We start from the raw sequence: 22,639 nt of genomic DNA, 5'->3' as shown, positions 1-22,639 counted from the left end.
CCTACCCTCCCCTTCCTTGTTCCCCGCCCTATGCACAGACAGATTGCTTCCGTGCTTGGATAAACCATTGGTCGCTTGCGGATGTCTGGAGATCCCGGCACCCCATGACTAAACTATACTCATTTCACTCTATCCCGCACAGCCTCTATTTGCGCCTTGATTGCTTCTTATGCTCGCCTTCGATCGTTCCTCTGGTCCAACACCCAGACTACCTAGGTCAGGTCCTGTCTGACCACGACGCGCACCTCATAACCCTTAAGTGGCATCCCCTTCCACCCTCTGTCCCCACTTGGGGATTGCCGTGTGACTGTCTTGAGGATCAGGTTTTTCGCCATGAACAGGAAACCAGCATCCGTTGCTAGTTTTCTGAAAACTCCACCACGGTGTCCACTAGAATGCTGGAATGAGATGCTTTTAAGGTACTCACTAGGAGGTCATGCATCCAACAGATAGTGGGAGTCCGTAGAATGCTTAAAAAGGATCTACAAGTGGCATAGCACCATCCTGCTACCCTCAGTAAGGCAGTGGATGCCAACCCGAAGTCTACGGCCCAGCTGGCGGAGGCAAGGACCACTTACTCTGTGCTGTTAGCAGATCTTAGACGATAGAACTTCAAGACATACCCCGCCAGGGTGCATCGGGAGGGGGATAGGCATGGCTGATCTGACAGGATTCCAACATTCGCCCTCTCACTGAAGTGGTCACCCTCTCTGGTGTTATGGTCCATTCTCAAACTGCCATCATGCAGACCTTCTACAACTATTATCCTGAAGTGTACAAAGCTCCTTTGAACGATCCCCCTAAATCAATAGACCTCTTCCTCACGACCCTCACTCTTCCCCATATTCCTACTCATGGGAAGAACTCCCTTGATGGGGATATCACGTCTGCTGATGTAAAACAGGCGATCCTGGACACAATAAAACCCCAGGTCTGGATGGCCTGCCTCTAGAATATTACAGTACCTTTTACACTGTTCTGGCACCCCAGCTAGGGGACATGTACGAGGCATCATTGAGGGGAGGTGAGCTCCCTCATTCCCTTCGTAAATCTCTCTTGGTTGCAATCCTGAAGCCAGATAGGGACCCAACCCTGCTGGCTTCCTGTAGGCTGATTGTCCTCCTGGCAGCGGACTACAGGATCCTTGGTAAGATCTTAGTAGACCGCTATGCCCAAATCCTTCCTGCGCTCGTGCACCCAGACCAGAAAGGTTTTGTCCCTGGCAGGAGCACTTCCCCGGAACATTCGGTGTCTTTTTCACGTCCAGGGTGAGGGGCCTTTTTCCTAATGCTGCTTGTCTGGTCCTGGACAAGGTGTTTGACACCCTGTTCTGGCCCTATTTATTCACTGTGCATCTTCGCATGGGAGTGGAGCCCAAGCTCTTGGCCTACACAAAGTTATTATACTCGAATCCCACCTCTCAGGTTCATTTGGGCTGCTACATCTCGGCTCACTTCCCTGTGACCCGGGGCACGTGGCTTGGCTTGGCGATCAAGACCTTGACTGTGCGCATTTTGGGGGAGGGAAGGGATTGGGACATCACTTTGGTGGGCAAGGCCCACACTATGTCCCTGTAAGTAGATGACCTGCACTTCTATCTGCGGGACATCTCGGCCGACCTCGAGCCTCTCCGGGCTAATCTGTCGGACTTGTCCACCGCGGCTAGGCTGAGGGTTAATTGGGAAAAATCCTCTGTCTATCCTCTTAGCCCTGACTTCCCCCTGCGGAAGGTCCACAGTGTTGATTCCTGCCTCGTCTAGCATGCGCAGAAACCTCATTATCTGGGTGTCCGTCAGTATCATACCCCCGTACGTTCATTGGTTGGATTTTGGAGCACCCTTGCCCTGGCTCCCATAGGGAAAATTGCTCTTGCAAAGATGGTCCTACTGCCTCGCCTCCTTTATTACTTTACGAACCTTCCAGTCAACCCTCCCCGTTCCTTTTTCAAGGAACTGCATGCTCCACTTTGCTCCCTTATCTGGGGAAGTGATCATCGGCGAGTCGCGTTGGCTAAGTTGCAGTTGCCGGTGGACCGTGGAGGCTTGGGGCCTCCGTCATTTGAGGTATATTTCCAGTGGTTATAGCGCAGCGTCCCTACACATATTTTGGGCCTACCTAGCCTTGCAGCACTATTGAGGTGCCATCCATGCTACATTGAGCGAGGTTACAGAGCTTCCTGATATCTCTTCCTGGGAAGCCTTCCCGGTAGGTATTTTCCGACGCAGGAAACACCACAAAGTTCAGTTATGGTTTGCAGCTCTGGCCCTCCTCCTAGCCAAGCGAGGAATCACAATGCACTGGCGTACACCCGCGGGACCCCCTTTAGCAGCCTAGATAGTAGCAGTATTTAATTGGGGTGCTACAGAGAAGGATGCGCTCTGTAACAAGGAGGTGCGATGAGTGCGTCGATGCCCCATCTCCCCTGAAATGGCCATGTTGCTCCTGCTCTTTCGTTAAATAATTGACAATGACACTACATCCCCGCTGTTGCAAGGTTCACCTGGGGCACCTCACTGAGCGCCCTCTCTAGGGGCTGAGGTAGGCCTGCTCTCTCGAGGCTCCCTTCACTGCACACATGTATGTTAGACACCAGTAACCCCTTGCGGTGCCACTATGCGCTCTCCTTCTCTTAGGCCTGTAGCCTCAGCTAGAAGGGGGATGAGAGCACACTGCTCCACCTCCCAGCACAGTTCAGCCCTTAGCATTATGCTAAATGTAGTTCACTTTAAATGCTTACTAGAATATTTGCTGAAGTGTTTCATCAAAGGTGGTGCAGGTTAGTGCTGTGAATCTCTAGACACTTGTTTCTTGATATTATCCTTTATCAGTAGAGATAAAAAACAAAATTCATCTGGCGTTGCTGAGAAAGCTGCCACAATCCTTTCAGGTCTCAGTATCTCTTACAGGCACACAGGTGCATCTCCAAAAGCTCATCAGCTCAATGGCTCAAGGGAGCGTTTTCTAACAGAAGGGGGATGGGAGCACACTGCTTCACCTCCCAGCACAGTTCACCCCTACGCATTATGGTAAATGCAGTTCTCCTTAAATGCTTACTTGAATTTACTGAAGTGTTTCACCAAAGTTGGTGCAGGTTAATGCGGTGAATCTCAAGGCACTTGTGTCTCTGGACATTATCCTTTATCAGTAGAGATAAAAAATTAAATTCATCTGAGGTTGCTGTGAAAGCTCCCACAACTCTATCAGTCTCAGTACCTTTCACTGGCGCACCGGTGCACATCCAAAAGCTTGTCAGCTCAATGACTCAAGGGAGCCTTTTCAAACAGTAGGGGGATGTGAGCACACTGTTTCACCTCCCAGCACAGTTCACCCCTTAGCATTATGGTAAATCCAGTTAACTTTAAATGCTTGCTGAAGTGTATCACCAAAGTTGGTGCAGGTTAGTGCTGTGAATCTCCAGACACACGTGTTTCTGAATATTATCCTTCATCAGTACAGATAAAAAATGAAATTAATCTGGGCTTGCTGAGAAAGCTGCCACAATCCTTTCAGGTCTAAGTACCTCTCACTGGCACACAGGTGCATCTCCAAAAGCTCGACAGCTCAATGGCTCAAGAGAGCTTATTCACACAGAAGGGGGATGGGAGCACACTGGTTCACCTCCCAGCACAGTTCATCCCTTAGCATTAAGGTAAATACAGTTCACTTTAAATGCTTACTTGAATTATTGCTGAAGCGTTTCACCAATGTTGGTGCAGGTTAGTTCTGTGACTCTCTAGACACATGTGTTTCTGGATATTATCCTTCATCAGTAGAGATAAAAAATGAAGGTGTGCTCCCTTCCACCTTCTGTAGCCCCAGCTTCTCAGATAGCATCACACACCCAACCTCCCCCTGCCCCCCTCGTCACTCACCTCAGTTTTGTACCCCAAGTTAGCAGCTGGTTATCCCCCATCTTTCTTTTCTTGGGTACACACACAGGAGGACACACTTTCCCGGGGAGAGACCTCCTTTCCCAAGGCGCTTCATTGACATCCTACGGAACCTGTTTTGTGACTATTGCATGTAATGCTGCCTCAGTACCATTATTGTACTCTTTATATTTTGCCTGACTTATGTATGATAAACATAAGTAATGCTTTTCGAATATTGAAAACCCAATAAAATGGTTTAACAAAAAATGAAAATGCAACCACCTAAATATGTCATGTTAGGTATCAAACAACGTGCCTTCTTACCCCTTACATGAATCTCTTTTCGAGGGCGATGTGGCATGGTGACTACCTTAGAGGTTGCCCACCTGGTTGTCCCAGCTTCTCTGTGCTCTGGCTGGCCAGCCCAAGCTTCCCACATCTGCTACCACCAACACAGTATTCTGACCTCCTTCCAGGCAGTGTGATCACTCACAGGAGTCAGGAACTAAAGGCTTTCGCTGGAAGGAGGTCTCACCTCCCCCCACCAAGCAGGCTAGTGAATTTGCACCCAGACAGGTGGGAAATTAGTTAGTCAAGGTGGTGTCTACCCCCAGGATGCTAGCCATACTTCCAAGTTGAGCAGCCTGGTCTGTACTCTAAAATTAGATACAACCTTTAAAAGTGGCAGAATAAGGTATTCTTGGTAGAAAAGGTGACCCACACCCCAGATCTGGTCACCTCAAGAGTGGATTAGCTGCAGTGATTAGCTGCCATTGGCTACTAGCCCCCTCAACCCTAACTCCCCTAAATCTAGGATTTAAGAGACCCTCAGACACCAGATCCTTAGTACTGAACAGCCTGCATCAAAGAGGACAGAAGAAGGGACACACACCAGCGACACCAAGACTTGCCTAAAATAAAAGAGGGATACGCTGCACCTGTGGCAACATTCTTGGAACTGCCTCATCAATATAATTATTGGTCCCCCCAGAAAGAGGGACCCCTGTGGAAGCCTGAACAACCCTCAAGCTACCCTGGACTAGTGGTACTAGTAACCTAAAAACTGCAGGTAAAATGGCCCTCCAAATCCGAAGAATCACTGGCCATCAGGCCCTCTGAGGAATAATCCAAATCCAGATGGTTTAGTGCATCATGGGAATTATAGTCTAGCCTTCCGCGAAGTTAAAGGCAGCTATCGCGTTCCCCTGGACCACTGGACATCGAAGTAACTTTATGCTCTGCTTACCGCTGCCCCGGCTTGTTGGTTGCCGGTTCTGCAACTGACCCCTTTACTCGATGCTGCATTAAGAGAGAACTCCATCCAACCTTCACCGATGTCAGCAACCACTCTGTCTTTCTGCATCTTTTTCCCCATCACTACCGTTTCAGTAGTTAAATCATCTCTCCTGCTTCCTCCGTCCAGCATCAGGGACAGCCATGATAAATCTGCACCCAGGCTTCACGGGCCAGGTAAAACAGCAGCGGCTGCCACCGGACGGGGGTGCTGGGGTGGGGTGGGGAGAAGAGGAATTAAAATGAAAAAGAACCTCTGACACCTGGCCGCCGCCTCTCCTCCGTCCTCCGTCCCAGTTTCCTTCATATTCCTGTTCCGGCCGGCAGCAGGAAGTACCCAGGCAGACAGGCTCCCCTGAGCTCCCCTGAGCCAATCACAATGCTGCAATGCAGCTTTGTGATTGGTCTGAGCGCTATGTATTGGAGTTCAGACTACAACAGGCAGCCTGTGCACATTCCTGACCAGGCTGTGTAATGCAGCCTGGTAGGAAGGTGCAAAGTGCGTCTGAACTGTTTGGTCAGCCCAAGAGTAGTTTGCATCACCTTTACCCTGCAAGGATGCCACACAACTAGACCTGCAAGTGACCGATTGTCACTGGCGGTTTCTCCCATTGAACTCAATGTTAAATTTTCACTGTATTATTTTGCACTGATTTTTTATTGCTTTGAAAATGTATAACTCCAGTTGTATGTACGCTAATCCGTTTGTTTTGGTGTCTTTCCAACGTATTCCATGTTGGTTGAAAGAAATACTACTTTGTTGCCACATAGGGTAACAACCTGATCATGTGCATCAATTTGCATGCCCACTGCTTCCCTTTTTCACACACAAACAGGATTTAGGAGTTATTGAGTGTTTGGCCAATGCGAGACAACCACCAAAAATAGGCAGCTGTCGTGTTCACCACATTTAGAGTATATAGCCATGTATACCTTCCAAATAGGGTTAACAGGGTAATACCCTGTTTTCTGTAGATGCCCGCATCCTCAAAACTCTAAATAACCCCCTCAGTCTCTGGGTCTTGGTGGGCTCTTTTAGCTCTATCTGGCTGTGGTTCTTAATGTGTAGGCTCCAATGATCCTGCTTTTGTTCTGATCCTCACTTTATCTCCCAGCTTCCTATGCTCCTTTGGCTAGTATTTCTGTTTGTCCCTAACCTATGATGCTCTCCTCACTTGTGCTGCTCTCTTCTTAGTGCGTTTTTTTCTCTACTCGGTGTGATGCTCTCTCGTGTGCCTGAATTGCTTCTGCTTCTTATTTGATCCTTCCATATGCAAATCCATATCATCTGCTTGACCTGTAATCCTATCCCTTCTCTGAGCTTTTCCCTACCTTTCCCACCTCGCTATGGTTTCTCTACTAGCTATGAGGTGATCTCTTCATTCTGTGCTGCATGTCTCTTCCCCAGCCTTTGGTGGATATTCCAACACTGCTGTCATTATTTGAATTTCAGATGTGTTATCACGATGAAGAATTGTGTATCATCAGCAAACGTTGGCAAGTTCTACTATGCTGGCCATAAGGTGAGCTCCAAATTTAGCTGAAAGAGCAACTGTTCTGTACCTGTGCTTTGTGTACGTATCAAAACACAACATCCTCCAGAAAAAAATACACATCAGGTTGATGATAATTTTGGAATCACTTCCCCCCAGAACGTCGCATAAAGCAACACTTTTATAGATTATTTAATTTAAGATTTCTTTTTGCTCAATAATCAATTCCAACAAGCATTTGCAATGAATAGGTCTCGCCTTTGGGACCTTATATGTATTTAGCAATGCAGCATATTAGCCTGGGTGCTGGAACATTTACTATTCTTTAATATAGAGGGAAAGTAAGCATGAAAGTGCGTGACGCCTGGTATGGGAACATATGGAGAGAAATAAGCTCTGTGAATGTGTGTAAGTGAAAACTGAGAGAATGGAGAGAAGAAAAGAAGGAAGGAGAAAGAAGGGTGCACGTTTGTGTGTGAGTGAGAAAGTGTGTGACAGAGAGAAAGCAATTACGAAAGAGAAATAGAGAGTGTGAGAGTGTGTGTGACAGAGAGAGAACGCAATAGCGAAAGAGAAATAGAGATAGTTAGTGTGTGTGTGTGTTTGTGGAGAGAGAGAGAGAAGGGGGTAGAGGCTATGTAACACACAGGAAGGGACAGACAAGATCCGAAGTCGGACAGCTACGACGGCTCTTCCTTGGCTCCGCCCACCCAAGGAGAGGTAACCCCTCGGCACGGACAGACAGCTGCTGCAGTCATGATCCCACTGCAGTCCTGCAATGAACAGTCTGGTTTGTCTCTTTGCCAACTACAAGCACTGATGGCCTCCGATGTAATACACACATGACCCCAGCATCACGACAATGTTTGTGCATTTTATTTCACCCATCTAAGATGGTAAAAAAATGTATGTGAAAGCAGATTATCAAGCAGGCCAGTAGCAAGCAACGAAAGAGTAAGTGTGTCTGAAAGCAAAGAATGTGGGCGGGGGGGTGAAATAGCTGCCAATGAGCAGCGACGGACAAAAACAGGCAGATGACTGGCATAATTTTATGTACACCAAAAAACGCCGAGTGCACGGGAAAAGATGACGGTAAGCAACAGATGAGCTGAGGTGGGACAGCAATATGGAGTACAAAGAGGAAGTAACTTATACTGAAGGGCAAAGACAATACAAGCTATGTTAACGCAGGTTTTTAAAAGCGATCCTTTGGAAACAAAACATCAAAACAAAAATTAAACGGTGAGATCGGCAATTGTCCAAACACTCCGCTCTGACTTGTGTTGCCTCGCTGAGCTGCTAAGGCACCGTCCACTTTAAGGCACAGTCCGCTTTCACTTTCGTCCTTCACGAAAGCTTTCTTGTCTTTATGGGGCCATGTGTTTGAAACACATGGCCCCATAAAGATAAGAAAGCTTTTACCACAAACGTAAACCAAGCAAGCCAGTCCAACTGGGACGGCTCTAAAAGAGAAAACTGCACGTCACAATGGCTGGCCACCGTTTAGCATAAACGGTGACGCCAGCCAATGGAAAAGAGGGGCGGGCTTAAACCCCGGTAGTGAAATCTACCCTAACTCATTAAATCTCGCCAGCGAGACTGCGCATGTCTGCACAGCCTACGCCAGGCGAGACCTAAAAAAGGAAACCAGTTCAGGAGATCTTAGACTGAGAAGAGTTTGCCTGTTTCATTTTCTTTAGTGGACAAAAGTCCCTGAGCCTGTAGTGCTATGTTTCTTCTTTTAAAAAAAAAATATATTTATTAGTTTTTTTTTTGTGAACAACAGTTACAATTGGTCCATCAGGACAACAAAACACAGCAGTGTATAGCATGAGCAGTACATTGTGTATGAAAACACGGAAACAATTGCAAATGAAACAGCAATGTACATGTAAACTCGGCTAATGAGTCAGTAGAAATGTCATGAGGGTACTGCCGCACGTGCTGTGTTACTTCATTAGGGGAATTTAATTAATATCCATAAACATTGAGTATCGCCACTTGAGGATCAGGTGAAACTCCACCCATAGAGGAGAACCTGCAAACACATCAAAGAAAAAGTAAAGTATCTGCGAATTGTGGCCTGGGGTCACTCTAGGGGCTGATTCGGCTCTAGCAAACAGCTATGATTGATGCCGATAGCCTCCACTGAGCATCTGTTCAGCACGCACCACTTCTCATTAACTCTGACCCTGTGTAGCTGGCCGTGGTGAGCAACAGGCTGGGGGCAGCCTCTGTCATTAAACAGTAACAGAATTATCACCACCAATACATTAGCACCTCCAATACCACTTCTGCCACCAGTACCACTACCACCAATACTATCTTCAGTTCCAGTACCAGCACATCCACCAATACCACTTACACCTATAAAATACCAATAACACCACCAGTACCACCAGCATCAAACTTACACCAGTACTACCACCACTACATAACATGTACAAAGCCAGTTGCTCTGGATTTACTATGCAATCACGTGGAAACATAATTTTTGTTTGCATGCATTGTTATGTTAAAATCACACCTGTTGGCTCTGCCAATGCCTGCTTTAAACAACAACCAAAATGAAAAAGAATGTCAAGCCCATACCTGGATTAATATATTTTTTAAATGATATATTTTTTTTTGTTTGTTTTTTTTGTTTTTATTAGAAACCGTTATTACACGATAAAATACAGACAAGGGCCTACAACCACCAAGGCCGACCGCTATAGAGCCCGAGGGCCCGCAATGTGACGCCACACATTCAAATGAATCAGAGGCAAAGCTCCCGGCAGTTCGGAAGCCCATATAACAGGCCGTGGCCATAGGCCAGGAGCAATCGGAAAAAACAGTTTCATTTTCTATTAAATACAAAACACACTCAAGGCAATGGGAGTCCGCAATAGCAGCGTGCTCTTCCCAGGACGGGGAACAACATACAGTGTCCAAAGCAGTTCTTGTCTGGAAGCGGTAGTAGGGGGCAACGGGAAGACAAAACATGGAACACACCTCACACAATCCCGCAGAATGTGTGGCTAGGGGGACAAAGCAATATCGACCTCTAATGGCAGAGGTGGGGTGCAGATACGTCCACGATATAAATTCCATGGACCCCATACCTTAGTCCATTTCCCTGGCTTGCCTCTCGCCACATACACCGTCTTTTCCCTAAACATACACCAGTCCATATTCTCCTTCCATACCTCGATAGTGGGCGGCCTCGGGGAGCCCCATAGCTGTGCAATGTTACGCTTAGCCACCATGTACCCCAGAGTCACCCACTGCGTCTGTGCCGCATTATAATCATTCGGTTCCCAGACATTCAACAAACACCTCCTAGCCTCTGGCAACAGAGCGACGTGCGTAACCTCCTCCATTACGGTGTGGATACCATTCCAGAATCGCACAACCTCCGAACACTCCCATAAGATATGAAGAAAGGTACTCGGCAGGCCACATCCACGCTTACACAGTCCATCCATCCAGTAACCCATACGCAGCAAACCGGGCCCCGTGACATACACTCTATGAAGGATCTTCAGCTGTACGAATCGTAAGCGGGCCAGGATCGCCACCTCTTTCGGGGAGGCCACCGCCGATACCCAGTCCTCATCGTCCAGTTCCAAGCCATCGCCCGTCCATGCCTCCCTCAGACGGAGCAGCAAGTCCGCGCGATCATTAATGAGTTTCTTATAAATCAGAGAAATAGTGCTGTCGGGCACGTAGCCATCCAACACTCTATCCTCCAGTGGGGAATACTCGGGGATAGCAGCAACGTCCGGAAAAACCGAACACAGCGCATGGTAGACTTGCGCATACCGGAAGTACTCTCTATCGTTTAATTTATATTCAGTTTTAAGCATTTCAAACGTTTTGAAAGACCCCTTCGCCCAAAGATCACCCACCTTACATATACCAATCATATCCCATTTCTCAAAGCCTTTCGATCTCCACAAACAACCCAGCCACCCGGAGGCATACAACAGCGTCGCCCGAGTCAAGCGATCCCTCCACCCCATTGCAGCATTCGCCGCGTGCCCCACACGTACCGCAACCTGCGTGGGTCCTGTCAACCGCGTGTCCGGGGTCACCGAGTACAGCGCCCTATTATAATCCCCACCCGGGAGCAGAAATTTATCCATCTCGAAGGCCGGATTCAAGGCAGGACCGTATATCCCGTGGTTCACCGCCGCCAACTGAGACGCCCAATAGTATCGTTTAATATCGGGGAGGGCGACCCCCCCATCGTACCAAGGCAGCGTCAACTTGGCGAGAGCAATCCTCGGCCGCCCGTCCCAAAACAGTTGGCGCTGAAGACCCTCCACCTCCCGGAAATAACGGGCCGGCACGAGATCTAGAGTATTTTGCAAAGCATACAAGAAGCGAGGTAGCGACATCATTTTAAACAATGCCGCCCGTCCGAGCGGCGAGAGCGGAAGTCGTCGCCACCTCGCGACGTCGGCCTTTAATCGCTGGAGGGGAGGGAGAAGGTTTCGCTCATAGCGGACCGCGGGATCCAGAGAGATAAAGATTCCCAAATATTTGAGCCCCAGTGTAGCAATCTGGATGGGGCAATCCCGTGGCAGGGGGGGGGCCTTGCCCGAGAGGACGTAAACACAGGACTTGGCCCAGTTGATGACCAGGCCAGAGTTGCGACCAAAGGAATTCAGTACGTCCACCAATACAATTAGCGACTGTCGGGGAGAGGTGAGATACAGAAGGATGTCATCCGCGTAAAGGGAGACACGGTCTTCAAACTCCGGCGTCCATCTAACGGCTCCCAACGCAACCAGGCGGCGAGAGGCTCCAAAGAAAGTGCAAAGAGAAGGGGTGACAACGGACATCCCTGCCGCGTACCTCTCCCCAGTGCGAAGGGAGCCGACACCCTACCATTCACCACCACCTGAGCCAGTGGGTCAGCATATAGTAATTTTACCCAACCAATAAACTCAGGGCCGAACCCAAATTTCGCCAACACGGCCCAAATATACGGCCACTCCAAGGTGTCAAACGCCATAGTAGCATCTAAAGATGCCAAGATGGCCGGCTCACGTATAAACTCCGCTCTAGCAAGCGCGCCGTGCCCCCGCCTCAAATTCAGAGCGGTATTCCGATGGGGTATGAAACCGGACTGATCCTGATGAATCAAGTCGCCCACGACCCGAACCAGTCGATTAGCCAGTACCTTAGCCAGAATTTTGGGTTCTGCGTTCAACAGCGAAATGGGCCTATAGGAGGCGCAGCGATCTCGCGGCTTCCCCTCTTTGTGTATCACAACTATGTTGGCGAGGCGTTGGTCAGGGGGGAGGAAGCCCGCCGCACGTGCCACGAAAAACATGTCCCGAAGATACGGTGCTATCGTATCGGGACGCAACTTATATAGTTCGATGGGAAGACCATTAGGACCCACAGCCTTACCCGATGCGATCAAGCGAATGGCCAGGGCGATCTCATCTGACGACAACTTCGCCTCCATCAACACTGCATCAGCCTCCGATAGGGTTGGCAATGCAATGTCTCTAAGCAACAGATGAGAGTCCTCCTCCGAACGCACAGAAACCGGAGAGTATACCCCGCGGAAATAATCCGCGAAGCAGTCAACGATCTCCACCGGGTCAGTCACACGCACTCCATCCATTCTCTCCACAACGGGCACCACCCTGCTCGCTCTCTCCTTCTTATCCAACCAAGCAATCAACTTTCCGGCCTTATCCCCCACATCATACAGTCGTCCTTGCTGCTCTCTACTCATCCCTTTAGCGGCTTCCGTGACTAGCGCTCTATAATCTGATTGTTTGAGGCTGAAAACGTGCAATTTCTCATCAGTAACTCCCCGCTCCAAGTCCTCCTCCATTTCAGCTATTTCAGTTTCCAGGCAAACCACCTCTGCTCTCTCGCACCTCTTAGCATGGGAGATAAGGGACAAGGCCTGCCCCCTGATCACCACTTTATAAGCCTCCCATAGGGAGACGGCCGACGACACCGACCCCACATTATCATTGAAGTAGTGATCAATGGACTTGACCAGTTCCGCGCGGATCTTAGGGTTACGTATATACCAGGGGCTAATGGGTGCCACTCTCCCCTCTGCCCCAGGGACAACCTTCAATTGCAACCATATAGGGGAATGGTTAGAAATACCTCGGGCCAAATGACGCACCTCCCCAATCATACCAGCTTGGATCGCCGGCATAAGCATGTAATCAAGTCTCGAGAGACTCCCGTGGGCCCCCGAGTGAAAGGTATATTGCGCCTGTCCCGGGTGCATCAATCTCCAGCAATCTACAAGTCCCAAAGTGTCCAAAAAGCCACCCAACCAGGCCTGAGCCCTAGGGAGATCCCTGGGGGGGTGACGGTCCTCCAACCCGGAGACAACAGCGTTAAAGTCACCCCCCAACACCAGAACCCCCCCAGGGAGTCCCAGGACCAAACGCCCCAAATCAGCAAATGTAGCCGTCTGTAACCCCGGAGGCACATACACAGCAACGAGTGAAACAGTCCTACCCTCCCATCTCCCCACCAGTGCCACATAGCGCCCCCTATCATCGTGGAGCACCTCGTCCACCTCCAAGGGGAGAGAGGCCCTAACCAAAATGCCCACTCCCCTAGAGCCAGAAGTGAAACCAGAGTGAGCTGCAAGGCGATAGCCCCTCCTATTTAGGGCATGGAAGGAGTTCCCAATCAAATGTGTCTCCTGCAGGAAAACAATGTCGGGCGAGATCCGTTTCAAAAACTGCAACACCACCCCGCGCTTGATCCTGTCCCCCAGTCCATTCACATTCCACGAAAGGATTCTCAATCCCCTACCCCCCATCCCACTCCCATGCATGATACCCACATCCCGGAAAGCACAAACCGGATAAGTCAGCAGAGAACTTCACATTGCCTTGCGAAACAAACAAACAATCCCCAACAACCCCCCTCCCCCACAATCCCCAAACCACAACTCCCCCCTCCCTGCACCCCTGCATGAGCCCAAACAGCCGCCCCAACTCGCAGTGTGCCTGTCGCCCTAACATATACCACAAAAAGAACCCCAGAAGGAGGAAAGGGCCCCAATAAGCTCCCCACAACCCCCGGGCATTTGGAGGGCATATTGTGCCAAACTAGGGTCCAGTTGAGCCAAGGTACAAAACGTCACCAGTCCAGTCCATCACCAGGAACCAAGTTATAGTCCTGCTCCACCAAATCCCGTCCGCTCTCCATCGTCCGACTGTCTCGATCTTGTCCCCGAGGCAGGGCATCCAACCAGTCTCCAACCGCCTCCGGCCGGTCGAAAAAGTGTGAGTGACCCCGGAACTCAACCCGCAGCCTAGCCGGGAATAACATCGCATCTTTCAGCTCCATGTCCCTCAAGCGCCGTTTGACGCCCAGAAATCCCAGCCGTTGTTTTTGGACCGCTTGCGTGAAGTCCGGGTAAAAGCTGACATTAGAGTTCTCAAACTTCAGCGGCCCGGCCACCCTCGACGCCTGAAGGATAGCATCCCTATCCCGAAAGTTAAAGAGCCGGGCGATTATAGGCCGCGGGGGAGCACCCACTTTGGGCGCACCACACGGAATCCTGTGGGCCCGCTCCACCGCAAAGAACTTGCTCAGTCCCTTGGGCGCGAGACGATTGGTCACCAGGTCCTCCACAAAAAGATCCGCAGCAGATTCCTCTGATCTTTTCGGCACTCCAATGATACGAACGTTGTTCCGTCTAGCCCTGCTCTCGGAGTCCTCAAGTCGCCGGTCCGTCAGGTCACTGGCTAGCCGCAACCTACGGACCTCCGTCTGCAGGGCGGCCACGTCCACAGTTAAGCTCGACGCCGCTTGACTCAAGGAGTCGACCCGCTCGTTAGTCTTGGACAGGTCTGCCCTGACCAAATTCACATCGATCAGGACCGCATCCAATTTATGAGCCAGGGTATCAAACTGCTGACCCACAGCGGTCTTCATCTCCTCAATGGCGCCCATGACGTCCAGCAAAGTCAATTCTGACGATGGGTCTGAGACCTCTTTAGACCTCTCAGGCGATTTATGCGAGCCACTAGGTGATCCCTTTGCCTGCGCATATCGATCCATATTATTGACCTGGGTATAGGCACCCCTCCGGGTTGACTTGGGTTTCGACTTGTCTCCGTCTAGTCTCACCGCCATCGTCCGGAGGCCACCTAGGTTGGCACCCGCCCACACCAGGAAAAAGGGAACCAGGTGGCTAATTCAATTAAACACAGCCGTCGCCGACAGTAAGCCCCTGTAGAGTCCGAGAGCCAGGCCAGACACTCCGCCGTCCGCACCCCTCTGAAACACCAAAGTCTCTCAGCCGATATCAGAAAACAAGCTTGAAAAAGAAAGTGAAAGTGCGGGATCCGTGACAGGTCAAGCCCATCCAGCCGCTGTTGTTCACTTCGTACCCGGGCACTTCACCAGCTCGAGATCGGGACCAAGGCAAGAGCAGGCCGCAAACTTCGGAGTGCAACCATTCCGGCTCCCGGCGTCCGATCTGAATTTGGAAAACGGGTGGCACCTCAGCGCAAGTTCATCTGCAAAAGCCCGTCAAATAAACCAGGATTAAGTCAGGATAGACGTGGGAGGTTGCGGAGGCCCTCGAGAGCCGTAAGCCTACGCGGCCATCTTGGTTGCGCGCTAGGCTCCTCCCTCTCTTAAATGATATTTTTAATTCTGTGTTTTTGAGGAGGAGAAACGGCAGAAAAATCGAATAGACAGGTACAATCTTTAGTAAAGCATATTTCCAATAGCGTCTCCTTTGTACTGTGAGCTCTGCACCCTCAAACACCTTAAGGCTCTACAAGAGGGAGACTAAATCCCTTTTTAAGTCTCGCCCAGGCATTGCTTGCGCTGTCTCTTCGAGACATGCTGTATTCGGCTATGGACTTGAAGCTCCCCACACTGTTCGCCCATATTTTGACTTGGCTCCTGTTGCTGTCCTTTGAAAACTGTAGCTTTTCATTGGTCAATAAACTTAGCAGTCCCTCCTTAGTACTGCCTTGTCTAATCTTGTAACCTCCCATGAGGACACCCCCTGTTAAATGTGTTGTTACTCAGTAGGCTTTAATTACAGCCGCCAAGCACTTAAATAGGTTTTTCCTGCATGCGACACAAGCAGGACACGCTCTCCCTCAACACTTTAAAAAAAAGATTTATCCAGCGTTATATGCTGGCCAAACGCGGCCGCATGCCTTCCGTTTTTTTCTGTTTATATATATATTTATTTTTAATGCCTTTCTTTTTTCCTGTTTATATATTTATCTATTTTCAATGGCTGCACCCGCGTGTCAGCTTTAAACACCTTAAGCTAAAGCGTGGGTGCAGCGATTGCTTTAAAAGTAAACACATTTTTAAAAAGCACACTTTTGTTTCTATTTGTTTACTTGTGAAGTAATCGCGGCACCCGCGCTTTAGCTTAAGATGTTCAAAGCTAAAGTGTGTGTGCCGCCATTGTAACAAAAGTAAATAAATAGAGCAAAAGCACTTGGCTGCATTTTTCTCTATTTGTTTACTTTTGTAGCAATGGGCATCCACGCTTTAGCTTTCAACATCTTACGCTAAAGTGTGGATGCCGCAATCCCTATAAAGTAAAGAAATAGAAAAAAGCTTTTGTTCTATTTCTTTACTTTAAAGCAATCATGGCACCCGCACTTTAGCTTAGGATGTTGAAAGCTAATGCGTAGGTGCCGCAATTGCTTTAAAAGTAAAGAAATAGACAAAAAGTTATTTCTATTTCTTTACTTCTAAAGCGGTCACGGCGATTTAGCTTTCAATATCCCAAGCTGAAGTGCGGGTGCTTAAGGTCTCGCATTTGCAAGAGTTTGAACTATTGGCATTATAAATTACAATGCCTTTTACTTATGTGTTTACAAAACCTGCAAGCGGTGTTTACGCACAGCTTGCAGGTTTTGTAAACACATAAATAAAAGGCATTATCATTTACAATGGCAATAGCTCAAACTCTCGCAAATGAGAGACCTATTGCATTGCAAATGCTTGTCAATAAAAGCTGTTCTCTGGGATAAAAAAACACATAATCACCCTTGCTCGTCTTTGCCCGATGGCCGAGATATGACATGGATGAGTGAGGAGCCCTTTTGATTCTTCATCTTCAGAACTTGTACAGATTTTGAAGTAGTGTACTTCAAATGAGGTAAGTTTTCCTACTCCCGGTGCCTTTTTTGAACAGATAAAGTCTTTCCAGTAGGCCATTGCTGCTATTGTCAGTAAGAAATCTGACCCCTTTGGTGCACCCTCTGGTGATGGTACTATCCTATAGCCCTTGTCTGCACTTCCAGGCCTGGTATCCTTACCAGTGCCTTCATCCTTCCAGCCTTCCAGGCTCCTTTTACAAATAGTGCTATCTTTGGCACCTTCCTTTGCACCATTAGAATCCTTTTCTATATTACTTAAGAAGTCAAAAATGCTGGATTTGGGTTTGGTGCCATTGATGCCAGTCTGGCAAATCCAATAAATGACTTGATTCTTAAAACCGCCCAAAAAATCATAAGAAGAGGAAATGTTTTCATTTCACGACGTTATGGGACCTGGATCCTTTGCTAAGTTCTCAACATGTTTTTGCTTCTGACATGGATTCCCTAGAATTTTCATTGGCAAATTCTTTGAGAGTTGAGGATGATGACACTGGGAGGCGCATATTTGCATGACAGGGAGGCAGATAATTTGTTACCAACTGAACACTTGGAGAATGGGCTCTTGCAGGAACTCCAGTATGTGAGGATGCGTGATGCTTCACTTGAACAGTATTTTCTTTATTGGATGATCCACTATCAGCAGAGTATACCTGTTGGAAAGTGGGTTATTGGTAGGGGCAAATGTAGGTCTGCCACTGGCAATAAGGCCACTAACACATGATAGGACTCAGCATAGGCCTTAGAAAATTATTCCTATGCTCAACCCTTGGTAACGTGGCTGTGAGCAGACAGGCTTAACTTCAAAGACAGGTATGTAAAGCACTTAAAAACACCATTTCAGTAAATAATTAAGACACAACACATAATTAAATCCAACACCAATTTATGAAAGTAGGAAATATTTTTATCTTTAAAATGACACCAAAACGACAAATATCCAATGTAGGGAACTGGAGATAAGAATTTTCAAAGATTCAATCAAATATAGCACTTAGATGTTTATAGCACCATATTGTGATACCTGCTCGCGATAGACCGGGGCAGTCAAAGTTTCAGGCCGATAGCGATGGAGCCCTGGGCGGCTACAGCTTGCGGCAAGTCCCGGTCTCAGTTTCTACCTTCACACTTAGAAACTTTTCTGGAGCTTTTCTCCTCGAGGCCCCTCGAGGCTCTCAGCCAGTCCGGATTCGGTGAGGGTTTGCCGGATTGACTTGTGACAAGGTCCTGGTCAACTTCCCTGGAGCGGACTTAGAAAATGTCTCAAGATCGCTTCAGCGGTACAACCCAGGAATCCAGGCCGGCACGCAATGGAAGGCAGACGGCTTGGCTCTCGCGGTTGCTCCCGGTCACCTTTTCTACGAGCGGACTTAGAAACTTTTCTGGAGCTTTTTCTCGCGGGGTCTCTCGATGCTCCTCATGTAGCCGGATTCGGTGAGGGTTCGCCGGCTTCAGTTTTCTTCTAGTCCCGGTCAAACTTTGGAAGTTGGACCCATAGATCTTTTAGCGGGACGAACCTGGTTGGCTTGGCCGGCTCGTGGTCAAAGGCAGGCAGCCTGACTGGCCAGGTTGAGTCGGCCCCTTTATGGAACTTTTCTTCAAAGTTGCTCCAAAGTTCTCCAAACTTCTTGAACTTCTTCCTGAAGTTCCTCAAGGGGTTCCAAAGTGTCTCAAACTCACTCCAAGGGTCTGCAAGCTCCAAGATGGTCCTTGAAAGTTGAGGATTTCAGTTCACACAATCCACTGGTACAAAACCCTTACAAATGCACTGATGGTTCTCCAAGGTGTAGATTTAGTTAGTGATGTTCCAAATGAGCTCTTTTAACCTGTAGCTTTCAGGGAGTCCACTCTTTAGCTCTTTTTCAGATGGTGCAGTCTTCAGAGGTCAGCAAAACTTCTCAACAGAGCACTTCTTGCTTCAGTAAGTTTCAAGAAGAAGATCTGGAGGGCTCTGCCCCTCTCAGATACCTATTCCAAGTTCTCTGGGTCGGGCAGGAGGTCACTTCTCACCAATGGGAGCAGGGTAGCTCCTCAAAGATATGACCACATCCTGTAGAGTGAGGCATTATTTTGTCCCAGAGTGCATCAGATCTTCCAAATCCATAAAGTCTGATTTTCCAGCAAGGAGGAAAGAGCTGGCTAAACACACCCCTAGGATTGCTAATTTACTTAGGCTCTTCCCCCTGCATCTGCTCATACCTTCTTTAATCCTACCATCTGCCTAAGGTGGGAAGTTCAGAGTTGTAACTGACACTGTTCTTTACTCTCCTCTTTGAAGAACATAGTTTACGACTCCTCACCCTGGCCCGGCATTCCTATGGAACAGCACACTGCCCTGCCAGCAGAGCTGGTTGACCCCAGGGGCTCTTTTCACCTCTTCAAGGCAGCCTGGCTAATCCACTTAACTCTGACCAATCAGGGCAGACCACTGGAAGGCTGAATTTGGACTTACAAACAAGAAAGTCTATTTATTAATCCCATTCTGAGGAGTCTTTGAATGGCATTTCTATCCCTCTCCCATCAAGAGATATTAGTCAATAACTTCCTACCATGTTAACCTATGTAACGGGGGATTTGCAATGGGAAAAATGACTTGGGCCTTTTTTCCAGCACCAGGACTTACAAAAACATATATTATAAGTACTTGTCTTATATCTACAGGAACCCCACCCCATGTGTCACTAGGGGAAACTTTAGGGTTTCTGAATTGGTAGAAATATTGCAGATCCTCTCTCTACAGTGCTCTTAGCATCAAAGTCGAATTTGAGCAGCACTTTACCACAATGTGGGGAGTGAAATGGGAAATTTCACTTTACCCAGGCATATAAAAACTCATTTTATAAGGGTGTACCCTATAAATACCTGACCCCCCACCCCTGGGATACCTAGGGAAGACCCTGTGGGTCCCTAATATGCAATAACATTGTAGGTTATCCATTTGTAAGTGCCCCAAACACCAAAGTCGAGTTTGGGCACAATTTATTTTTTAAAAGCAGTCCTGGCACCCAGGGCTGCTTTTAAACTGACCTCAGGCTTCAGCAGTGCACACATGCAAGTGCAAAAAGAACTGCTGGCCTCTAAACTGCCATGACCTTGGGTACTAGGGACTTCTAGGTAGTTTCAATCCCCTTGCCCTATTAAATACCAGGGGCTTATAATGTAGGTCATGCCAATCACAGGGCTACCCCACCATGCCATTGTGTACCCTAGTTTATGTAGGTGTTTTAACTGTATTCTAATGTGTCTCTTTCAGCCTAGCACTGGCCCTGGGCTTGGTTAGGCAGAGCCCAGGATCAATCAGAGGCAGTTACCACCAGTATCAGTCAGCAAAAAGTTGGGGGGTGCCCAGGGCACAGGATGACTTTGCAACAATACCTCATATGGAAGCACAATCCCCAAGTCTGGAGGAGTTTAGAAATTGCCCCTACGCACATCTCAAGGTAGATACATCCTCAGTTGATAGATTCTTATAGCCAGATATCAGTAGTCAGACCCATTTATGCTTTTTTATTGAGTAACTCCTTAATGCAGTTTGCTGTTTGGTGAAACCTTAATGTGGAGGGTAGACAGGCTGTTAGAAAGGTAAAGCAAGCTCTGCAATTCTGAAGTCTAACATATTTTGTGTATTTGTGCCTGATTATGGATCCAAGATGTCTTAAAATCAGCCTCCCCCATAATTGTATTAGTATTTTGCCAAAAACACTGAAAAGTTGTTTTAGTGGCAAAAATTGAAACTACAAATGGGATGGCTGCAACTATTAACCTCTTGAGTGCCCATGACGAGATGGTCTCGTCATGGGCCGCGGTTGCGCTGTGCCCATGACGAGACTATCTCGTCATGAGCCCCGCCCGCTAATGAAACGCCCGACACAGGGCGTGGAAAGGGCGGGGCACTCAAGGGGTTAAGTAGCCTGTTCCCCTGCCAACCGTTGTTGATGTCAGACAGATCAGATAATGGTGAACTCTGATTCAAAACTGCCACCCCTAATGTGACTGAAAACATCCTTTTCTAACTAATACTTGTAACTGCAGATCCCTTATCTTTAGAATATCCCCCAGGCACCAGACTAGATATATAGGTTTTCACGGCGATACAACTGCGCCCCTCTAGGTGATGCTCCACATGGGTCTTGTTCCAACCTTGAAGTGACAGAATAGTTCTGTATATAAGTGTCAACACGCGGGCAGAGGTCAGTTCCTATTTGTTCCTGTGTCATCTAACGTGGATCCAGAGCTCTGCTACTTTTTTGTTGGTTTGACAAGTTTTTCAAACTGAATTCCAGTGTGCAAGGGAACAATGTCACCACCAAAGACCACAGTGTTCACACCATGCTGTGACCATCCTAAGCAAATATCAGTAATGGACCCTCACAAGCTGTGCCTCTGGTGTTTAGGATCGAAGCACGGCTCCAAGTCATGTGAAGAATGTGCCCTAATGCACCCGAAGGCCATCCAGGTCCATGAAGGGAAGCTGTACTTCACAGAACATAGAAAGAAGCTGAAGCAGGTCCTGCTCCCAATCTAAGTCCAGGGTGTTGACCAATTCTTACTCTCGAGAATGATACCATGGCAGATCCTCTTTGCAGTCAAGGTCATCCTGTAAGTCGAGGTCCAAATCAAAGCAAGAACACAAGAAGGCGGAGCATGACTACATCTCATCCCAACACTCTCATCTGAAGAGAAGTTGTGGCTGTGCCATTGTGCAACTCATTCTCGCGTCTGGATTCCCAGTAAGGAGCCGATCCCACAGTTGATCCTTATGTGCCCTTAGCTCCCCAGGCCATCAGCAATGCCGTAGCAGATGGAGGCCTTCTGGTAGGTCGTGCTGCAAGTACTTGCCACTCTTCTAGCTCCCTTTGGCATGCCTTTGGGCCCCATGGAGAGGTATTCTATGGTTTCCTGTCAGCGAATAAGTTCTTGGCACCATGTGAGGCACTGGAACCCACCTCGGCTCCCACGCATGCTTCTGTGCTCACTTCTTCTATGCTGTCTCCAAGGTTTGTGCCGGTCCCTTTCTCATTGAAGGCAGGCCTGACATTGCTGGTGCTGGAAGTGAACCCTTTGCTGACCCCAAGCAAAATCTAACTCGACCCCACCAAAGTCACACTTGGTCTCCACTCCAGCAAACGTGGTTCTCATAATATCTGATTCAGACAAAACCCTCCGCCTAACATGGAGCTGTTCTCCATCAGCACTGAGTTCCAATTCTAACCAGCACTTTCTGCCACTTGGAGATGACATTGGAGATGATGGTGATAATTTACCTCCACATTATTACCACAGTTTGTATAGGGATTTAGTAGAGACCAGTGGGCTTGATAGGTCCCCAGACAGAGTTGATCTCCCCCTTAGACCGCCACCCATAAAGAGTGCTCCATTCACTGTAGTCATCAGATGTGCTGCTAAGGTCCTGGATCTAAACCCCCTCTTTTGAGGTTAAAACAAATGTGCTTACTGAAGTTCTTCAACCTAGGCCTACTTCTTCTGAGACCTTACCGCTGTTCAATGAAGCCCTGTCTGGCACTGTTAAGGGCACTTATGGGAACTAAACCTAGTTCTTGCTCACCAGTGAACAGGCAGGTAGTTAGAGTCCTAGACCATCCATCACATGGCAACCCTGATTTTCTTACTCAGTGTTAGACCTGTCAGCCTTAGGGTGGTCTTCCCTTAAACCTTTTGCCTCCAGCCTCCATTTATTTCTGATCTAATTTTTGCTTGCCTTTGGACTTCCCCACACCTTACCACTGCTAACGAGTGCTAAAGTGCATGTGTTCGCTCACTTCCTAAAATATGGTGTCATTGGCTTATCCCCAATTGAAATATTTAATTTACATGTAAGTCCCTAGTAAAGTGG

At 48.3% G+C, this 22,639-nt stretch overlaps 1 protein-coding gene across 1 annotated transcript in view; it reads left to right on the top strand.

Moving 5' to 3' along the window:
* The window catches only part of BTBD16 (BTB domain containing 16), a 654,256-nt gene that overhangs the window by 330,913 nt on the left and 300,704 nt on the right, over positions 1–22,639 (top strand). Inside the window, exon 9 of the mRNA XM_085614582.1 lies at positions 6,619–6,688. Coding sequence (XP_085470708.1) covers positions 6,619–6,688 — 70 coding nt within the window. The remainder of the gene's footprint in view (positions 1–6,618; positions 6,689–22,639) is intronic.

This window comes from Triturus cristatus, chromosome 1_2 (assembly GCF_964204655.1).
Source record: "Triturus cristatus chromosome 1_2, aTriCri1.1, whole genome shotgun sequence".
Classification (NCBI taxonomy): Eukaryota; Metazoa; Chordata; class Amphibia; order Caudata; family Salamandridae; genus Triturus; species Triturus cristatus.
This window is presented reverse-complemented; position numbering and strand designations above follow the sequence as displayed.